This window comes from Colobus angolensis, unplaced genomic scaffold (genome assembly GCF_000951035.1).
Source record: "Colobus angolensis palliatus isolate OR3802 unplaced genomic scaffold, Cang.pa_1.0 Scaffold97, whole genome shotgun sequence".
NCBI classification, from domain to species: domain Eukaryota; kingdom Metazoa; phylum Chordata; class Mammalia; order Primates; family Cercopithecidae; genus Colobus; species Colobus angolensis.
Genome location: NW_012123709.1, coordinates 852,679 through 861,466, shown reverse-complemented (window position 1 = coordinate 861,466; position 8,788 = coordinate 852,679). Strand labels below are relative to the sequence as shown.

At 37.2% G+C, this 8,788-nt stretch overlaps 1 protein-coding gene across 1 annotated transcript in view; it reads left to right on the top strand.

Moving 5' to 3' along the window:
- BUB1B (BUB1 mitotic checkpoint serine/threonine kinase B) overlaps positions 1-8,788 on the top strand; it is a 63,169-nt gene that overhangs the window by 17,407 nt on the left and 36,974 nt on the right. Inside the window, exons 6-8 of the mRNA XM_011932718.1 lie at positions 6,045-6,214; positions 7,503-7,717; positions 7,889-7,980. Of these exons, the coding sequence (XP_011788108.1) occupies positions 6,045-6,214; positions 7,503-7,717; positions 7,889-7,980 (477 nt within the window). The remainder of the gene's footprint in view (positions 1-6,044; positions 6,215-7,502; positions 7,718-7,888; positions 7,981-8,788) is intronic.

Here is an 8,788-nt window from a genome sequence, read left to right as displayed (position 1 = left end):
CGATCTCCTGACCTCGTGATCCGCCCGTCTCGGCCTCCCAAAGTGCTGGGATTACAGGCTTGAGCCACCGCGCCCGGCCTCGTTTATTTGACTTTCTATATAAGTTTTAGAATCAGCTTTCTGGGATTTTGATTAGGATTATACAGGAATATGGTATAATTCTCCGTTTATTTAGGCTTTTTTTTTTTTTAAGTAAACTTTGGTAGATTTTTGTCTTTCAAGGAATTGATCCATTCATCCAAGTTAATGAGTTTGTGGGCATAGACTTGTTCATAATTTTCCCTTACTATGCTTTTAATGTCTGCAGGTTATGTAGTGATTCTCTCTTTTTCTCCTGATATTGGTAATTTGTGTCTTCTCAGTGTAGCTATCAATTTTATTGATTGTTTTAGAAAACCAGCTTTAGGGTTCATTGATTTTTTTTTTTTTTCTCTTAATGATTTTCTGTTCTTAATTTTATTTCTGTACTTTATTTCTTTCTGTTTGCTTTGGGTATAACTTGCTCTTCTTTTTGTAGTTTAAGGTGAAAGTCTGGATCACTGATTCTAGACCTTTCTCTTTTTCTAATATAAGCATTTAATGCTCTAAATTCCTTTCTAAGCACTGCTTTAGTTGTATCCCACAAGTTGTGATATACTGTATTTTCATTTCAATTTAGTTCAAAATATTTTCTAACTTGTCTTGTGTCTTCCTTTTGACCCATAAGTTACTTAGAATGTATTACTTAAGTTAGTAAGTGTTTTTGGATTTTTCAGATATCTGTTACTGATACCTAGTTTAATTCCATAGTAGTCAGAGAACATAATGTATATGGTTTCAAGTCTTAAATTTGTTAAGATTTGTTTTATCACCCAGATTATGGTTTATCTTGTTGAATGTTTCATGTACACTTGAAAAATACGTGTATTCTGTTTTTTAGAGTGTAATATTCTGTAAATATAATTTAGGGTAGTCTGTTCTGGTCTTCTGTATCATTGATGACTTTCTGTCTACTTGTTATATCAATTACTAAGAAGGGTTTTGAAGTCTCTTTGTGATTTTGTCTATTTCTTTTAGTCCCCTCAGTTTTGCTTTATTTTGAAATTCTGTTGTTAGATGCATAAACATTTAGAATTGACCCTTGTATCATTATATAATGTCTCCCTTTATTCCTGATAATACTCCTTGTTCAGAAGTCTACCTGGTCTGATATTAGTACAGCTACTCCAGCTTCCTTTTTGTTTGTATGATACATCTTTTCCCTTTCTTTAAAAAACAAAAAAAACAAAAAACACTTTTAGAGTTGTGTAATCATCATTACAATCTAATTTTAGAACATTTTTCACACCCTTAAATGAACCCCATGCCCATTAGCAGTCACTCCCCATTCCTACTTACCTTGCTCCTAGGCAACCACTGCTTTGCTCTTCGTGTCTATGGATTTGCTTATTCTGGACATTTCAGTTAAACGGAATCCTACGATACATGGTCTTTTGTGATTGGCTTCTTTTACTTAGCATACTATTTCCTTTTTTTTTTTTTTTCCAGGGAGGGGAGGGTGGAACGGGGATTTTCAGCATACTATTTTCAAGGTTCATCATAAATGAACATAGTTACGACATGTATCAGTACTTTATTCCTGTTTATTGCTGAATGATATTCCATCATATGAATATTATTTATCCATTTTATTTATCCATTCATCAGTTAGTGAACCTTTAGGTTGTTTGCACCTTTTGACTATTACAAAATAGTACTGTGTGAACATTGTGTAACAGGTTTTTGTGTCATTTTCTTTTTACCTTTTTGTTAAGCCAGTCAAATTTAGCAGTGGAGGGTTATATACTAACTTTAGTGACACTTATGTTAATTAACTTCTTTAACTTTTAACCTGTCTATGTCTTTATATTTTTTAAGTGGGTTTCTTATACACAGCAAATAGTTGGGTCGTGTTTTTTCCATGAACTCTAACAGTATCTTTTTTGTTATGTTGAGACCATTCAATAGAATTTTTAATATTGTTGGGTTTAGGTCTACTATTTTATTATTTGTTCCATGTCTTTTGTTCCTCTTTGGCCTCTTTCCTACCTTCTTTTGGATTATCTGAATATTTTTTAGTATTTCATTTTAAATTGTATTATTGGCTTTTTGTCTATTACAACTTTTTAAGTGGTTGCTATAAGGTATATAATATACCTAAACTTTCACATTCTACTTAGAGTTAATATTTTACCATTTAAAGTAAAATACAGAAGCTTTATAACCATAAAGGTTCCTTTATATTCCCTACTCTTTTGGTATACTTGCCATACGTATTACATCTATATGCATTAAAAACCCCACCAGACAATATTTTCTTTTGCTTTCAAAAGCCATATGTGTATCTTAAATAACTTAGGAAAATAGTCTTTTGTGTTTACCCTTTTTTTTTTTTTTCTTTTTTCACTCCTGAAGCTCCAAGTTCCCTTCTAGTATCATTTCCCTTTAGTCTGAAGAACTTCTTGTAGCCATTTTCTTTCAGAGCAGGTCTGTTGTCAACTCTCCTAGTTTTTCTTCATCTGAGAATGACTTCATTTCATCTTCTTTCCTGAAAGATATTTTTACTGGATATAGAATTCTGGGTCAACGTTTCTTTTCTTTTCTTTCTTTTCTTTTCTTTTTGAGACGGCGTCTCGCTCTGTAACCCAGGCTGGAGTGCAATGGTGCAACCTCCACCTCCCAAGCTCAAGTGATTCTGTTGCCTCAGCCTCCTGAGTAGCTGAGTAGCTAGGACTATAGGCATGCACCACCACACCCGGCTGATTTTTGTATTTTTAGAAGATATGGGATTTCATTACATTGGCCGGGCTGGTCTCAAACTCCTGACCTCAAATGATCTGCCCACCTTGGCCTCCCAAAGTGCTGGGATTACGGGCATGAGCCACCATGCCCAGCCAACATTTATTTTCTTTCACCACTTTAATGATGTTATTCCACTGTCTTCTGGCCTCCGTGGTTTCTTTCTTTTTTGAGACGGAGTCTTGCTCTGTCACCCAGGCTGGAGTGCAGTGGTGCAATCTTGGCTCTCTGCAAGCTCTGCCTCCTGGGTTCGCGCCATTCTCCTGCCTCAGCCTCCCGAGCAGCTGGGATTACAGGCACCTGCTACCACGACTGGCTACTTTTTGTATTTTTAGTAGAGACAGGGTTTCACTGTGTTAGGTAGGATGATTCGATCTCCTGACCTCATGATCCGCACGCCTCGGCCTCCCAAAGTGCTGGGATTACAGGCATGAGCCACTGCGCCTGGCCCTCCATGGTTTCTAATAAGAAATCTGTAGTCATTTAGTAGTTCCTGACCTATACATAATGTATTGATTTGTCTCTGGCCTTGTCCAAGATTTTTTCTTGTTTAGCTTGGGTTTTCAGAAGTTTGATTGTGGTGTGTCTAGATGTGATTTTTTTTTTTTTTTTTTTTGAGGCAGAGTCGAGCTCTGTCACCCAGGCTGGAGCTCAGTGGCGCGATCTCAGCTCACAGCAACCTCCACCTCCTGGGTTCAAGCAATTCTCCTGCCTCAACCTCTCGAGTAGCTAGGATTACAGGAATGCGCCACCACACCCAGCTAATTTTCTATTTTTAGTAGAGATAGGGTTTCTCTATGTTGGTCAGCATGGTCTCGAACTCCTGATCTCAGGTGATCCACCTGCCTTGGCCTTCCAAAGTGCTGGGATTACAGGCATGAGCCACCACACCCTGCCTAGATGTGATTTTCTTTACATTTAATCTGTTTGGGGTTCACTGGGCCTTTTGAATTTGCAAATGTATGCCTTTCACAAAATTTGACAAATTTTCAGCCATTATTTTTTAAATACTTCTTTATACCTACATCTTTCTTCTTTCTCTCTCTGGGACTTCAGTTGCACAAATTTTAGACCATTTCTCCCCACTCTGCTACCAAGAATCTGTCCAAATTAAACCTTTTGATATCATTCTATAGGTCCCTAAAGCTCTGTTTAACCATTTTTCTTTTTGTTTTTTAGATTGGCCCATTTTTATTGCTCTGTCTTCAGGTTCACTTATTCTTTTCTCTTCCATCTCCATCCTGCTATTGAAACCATTCAACATAAATTTTTTATTTCAGATACTGTATTTTTCAGTTCTAAAATTTCTATTTCATTCTTTTTTATAATTTCTGTCTCTCTGTTGAGAATTTCTGTCTTTCCATTCATTTCAAATGTTTTTACCTTTATCTTATGGAACATAGTTATATTAGGTACTTTAAAATCTCCAAGCTGGGCATGGTGGCTCACACCTGTAATCCCAACACTTTGGGAGGCCAAGGCGGGCAAATCACTTGAGGTCAGGAGTTTGAGAGACCAGCCTGGCCGATATGGTGAAACCTCATCTCTACTAAAAATACAAAAATTAGCTGGGCGTGGTTGTGGGTGCCTGTAATCTTAGCCACTCGGGAGGCTGAGGCAAGAGAATCACTTAAACCCAGGAGGCAGAGGTTGTAGTGAGCCGAGATTGCGCCACTGTATTCCAGCCTGGGTGACAGAATGAGACTCTGTCTCAAAAAACAAAATAAAATAAAATCTCCATCTGAAAACGATACCATCTGGGTCATTTTATGTTTGCATTCGCTTATTGTTTTTTCCTTTGAAAGTTGGTCACATTTTCTTAGTTCTTTGTGTGTCAAGTAATTCTTGTACCTTGGACATTTATCCTGACCCTATGTTATAAGACTCTGATCCTGTTGGCTGATATTCTCTGGAGAATATCTATGTTTTTGTCTTAGTAGACAGCCACACTTCAGATATTACAAGTTCTTTGTCATCTTGTGTGGTTATTGGTTCCATTGTCAGTTCAGTTTTCAAGACCTTTGCTATATTGTTTTGGGTCTGTCCCATGCACGTCCTGCTTAAGGGTTAATCTGGGGTTTGGGCAGTGGTTTAATCATAGTTCAGTTCTCAAAGCCTTTTCTGTGCTGCTTTGAATCCACCCTGTGCATGCACAGCTCAAGAGGGAACCTAAGATGTGTGCCAATGCACATACAGAATAGGAGATCCTCTTGTTCAGCTCATTCCTTTGCAGTTCTCCTCCCATATTCTTTGGCCTTCAGAGTCCTCTTTTCCCAATCTTCATGCCAGTAAGATTGGGGTTTCTTTAGGAGTTTCAGATTCACATACCACCATTGCAACAGTTCAAAACCACAAGAGAAAATAGAAGAATAAAAAAACAGGAAACAATCCTGCGTGGGTTGTTTCTTCAAGTTTTGACCCCTCTCCACAGTCTGTTTGCTTTTGTTGACTTTTCAGAGCCCTCAGTTAGTTGCTTTTTTTGTATATTGTCTACAGTTTTTGATCCTATCAGTGAGCGAGAGAGAGAGAAAAGGTATAGTGGGCATACTCCATCTTGGCCAGCACCTGCAATTTATTCTGGGTTTTTTGGGTTTTTTTTACCCTTATGATAATACTTTTCAAGGCTGGTTGAATGAAGCAGTGGTAGGAATGGAGAATCTCTTCTGATAATACTTAAAACTGTGGCAGCAGCATAGGAAGTTTACTTTTCAAACTTCTGCCAGCTTTGCTAAAGTAAAATGTCATGTCATATGCAACTTCATTTCATATAGGTCAGGAGAAACTGTATATGTGCGTGTGTGCGCATGCACGTGTATAGAAAAAGACACTCAGTGATAAAATAGATGTGGCATAATGTTAATAATTGGTGGGTCCAGTTTTCTAATAAAAAGTTGGTGGGGAAACTCTAATCTTAATAAATTCTGTGATCTTAGTCTTAATAACCTTAACCTGATCCTCAGATCAACTTAATGGTGATTTTCAGAATAATTTAAATTGGTCAAACTTGGGCATTTAAAGGGAGAGTTAAATCATTCTAGCCAAAACTTTTCATGATCTTAAGGTGACTCTCTTTACTTCTGAGAGAATAAATATGTTCTTTGGGATATTTCTGCATTCTTCTCCCAGCCTATTCTTCTAATTTGTTTACTTTAACAAATTGGAAATTTAGAGTCTGGTAAAGTCGTGGTCACCTCACTAAAAGTTAGTTGTCCATTCTGCTGCTTTAGACAATTCCAAGCTCGAGTGTCTCGACAAACTCTGTTGGCACTTGAGAAAGAAGAAGAGGAGGAAGTTTTTGAGTCTTCTGTACCACAACGAAGCACACTAGCGGAACTCAAGAGCAAAGGGAAAAAGACAGCAAGAGCTCCAATCGTCCGTGTAGGAGGTGCTCTCAAGGGTAAGTTTGTTAAATGTTATTTCGGAAAACTGTTAGTTTCTAGTGGTAAAATCACATAAGTGGTAAACTCATGTAAGCAGATAATACATAAGTATACCTGTGGACACTGTTCTCGTTTGCTGAATACTGAGTAGCACAAAGAAGGAAGTCAAAGGAGAGCTAATATTACAGTGTGCAGTAAAATCAAAATGCATCAGTAATTTTGTGTCTTAATTAAGAAAGACCTAATATTTAGGAAGCATCAAGATTTTCTGAGTTTGAATTGTAAGTTGAAAGAAGATATGTAGTACATAGCAGGTGTTGTTAAAGTGACACTTATGTATACCAAAGCCTCAGAGAATGATACTAATATGATTAAGAACCTTGCCTTCAGAGCCCTTTGGGACCAGACATTAGACTCTCTATATACCCAAAGATCAGCAATAATTTTGTTTTAATTAACATTGACTTTTTTTTTTTTAAGAGATAGGTTCTCGCTCTGTTGCCTGAAATGTGATGGTGCAATCATAGCTCACCATAGCTTCAAACTCCTAGGCTCAAGCAGTCCTCTTGCCTCAGCCTCCCAAGTAGCTAGGATTTTAGGTGTGAGCCACTGCATCTGGACAACACTGACTATTTTTTAGAGCAGTTTTAGGTTCATAGCAAAATCAACCAGAAGGTACAGAAAATAATAAGCTTTTATTTATTATATTTATAGCAGTTAGACATGTAAACCAGACTTTTTTTTAATCTCTTATTTCTTTCCTGGTATCAATTTATCAATAATCAGAATGTTGCTTGGTGATTCTAGAATTAGGATATAGAAAGTGTATGGTCCCAAAGGCTATTTCATCCAGATTGTGATGAAGCTTGGTTAATAACCAGCCCCACAACAGAGAAAACCCCTAATAAATGGGTTAATTTTGTATTCTCTAGTTCCAGTATATCTCTGGATATACTCCATTGAGAGAAAGTTTAAAACTGAAGAATAAAACTTAGGTTAGTTTCTGATAAAACTAGATAATGTTATAATGATGACTGAAGGAAGATATAGAATGTCTTTTTTGGAAATCTGTGAATAAAAGATGGGGGGTGACTGGAGGAGGGAAAAGAAGGCAGAATATAAGTAACAAAGAATGGATAAAACGATTCTGTTTTTGATTTATTAAGTTTTTTTATTTAAAAAATTTTTTTTTTCTGTTGTAGTGGAAATATTCTCCTTGAGTTGGGGAAGAATAGGTATACTTTATCTGTCATCTAAGTTAATAATGAAACATTTTACATGAAGTTTTAATATTTTTGCTCCTAGCTCCAAGCCAGAACAGAGGACTCCAAAATCCATTTCCTCAACAGATGCAAAGTAATAGTAGAATTAATGTTTTTGATGAAAATGCTGATGAGGCTTCTATAGCAGAGTTATCTAAGCCTACAGTCCAGCCATGGATAGCACCCCCCGTGCCCAGAGCCAAAGAGAATGAGCTGCAAGCAGGCCCTTGGAACACAGGCAGGTCCTTGGAATACAGGGTAAGGACTCATAGATCCAGTGCTTTGCTGACACAACAAAGACTTCACATTTAGAGTAGAGAAGTATTTTTACCATCTCTTTTAATTCCTCTTCAATATTTAGGCATGGTCTATATATGCTGTCTCAGAACATAAAACTATGGTAATTTTAGTTTTCTTCTTCATCTCCAGCCTCGTGGCAATACGGCGTCACTGATGGCTGTACCCGCTGTGCTTCCCAGTTTTACACCATATGTAGAAGAGACTGCACAACAGCCAGTTATGTGAGTGTGGTTTTTGGATATTTTGAAGTGAGAATTATTAGGGGTGGGCAGAGGCACCTATTCTACTTCCCAGAGGCATTTTCTTCTTTGTGAAGATGAAAGTAGCCAGGCCAGGTGCAGTAGCTCACACCTGTAATCCCAACACAGGTGGAAGCAGGAGGATCCGTGGAGCCTAGGTGTTCAAGACCAGCCTGGACAGCCTAGTGAGACCCTGTCTCTATTTATTAGAAAATAGTAACCAAAGTTTTGTATAGCCTTTATGTTTGTATTCCTTTGAGTATGTTAGGGTTAAAAGACCGTTTGTTAATATTTTATTAAGGAAGAAACTTATTAATTAGGTTTATATTTTCATTACTGAACATTGCTTTAGGAAAATTAATGGTGGCTATTCTGGAAGATGGATTGAACACAGATAAATAAGCTATTGGAATGGTTCAGGCAAGGATATTAGGAGCGGTATTTGGGCAGGGTAGTGGTAATGAAAGGAGAAGGGAGCATGGATGGGAGAGGCTTCAGCAGTAAGTTCGAAGATTTGTCTGATGGGATAATGGGGATGTAGGGAAAAGATAACGTGATTTAAGTGAGACGTTCTCATTTTGTCATTGATAGTAATGAGAAATGATGATAGTTTTCCCTCTTATCCTGCTTTTTCCTTCTGGATATATTTTTCCCCTTTCTTCCTAATCCTTAGCATTTCTGTTTTTAAGAAAAAGTATAGTAGCTGGTGGTTAAATAAACAAGTCAGCAAGCCAGCCTGAGATTTAGTCTAATGCTTAACATTGCCTAGTTCTTTTTTTTTTTTTTTTTT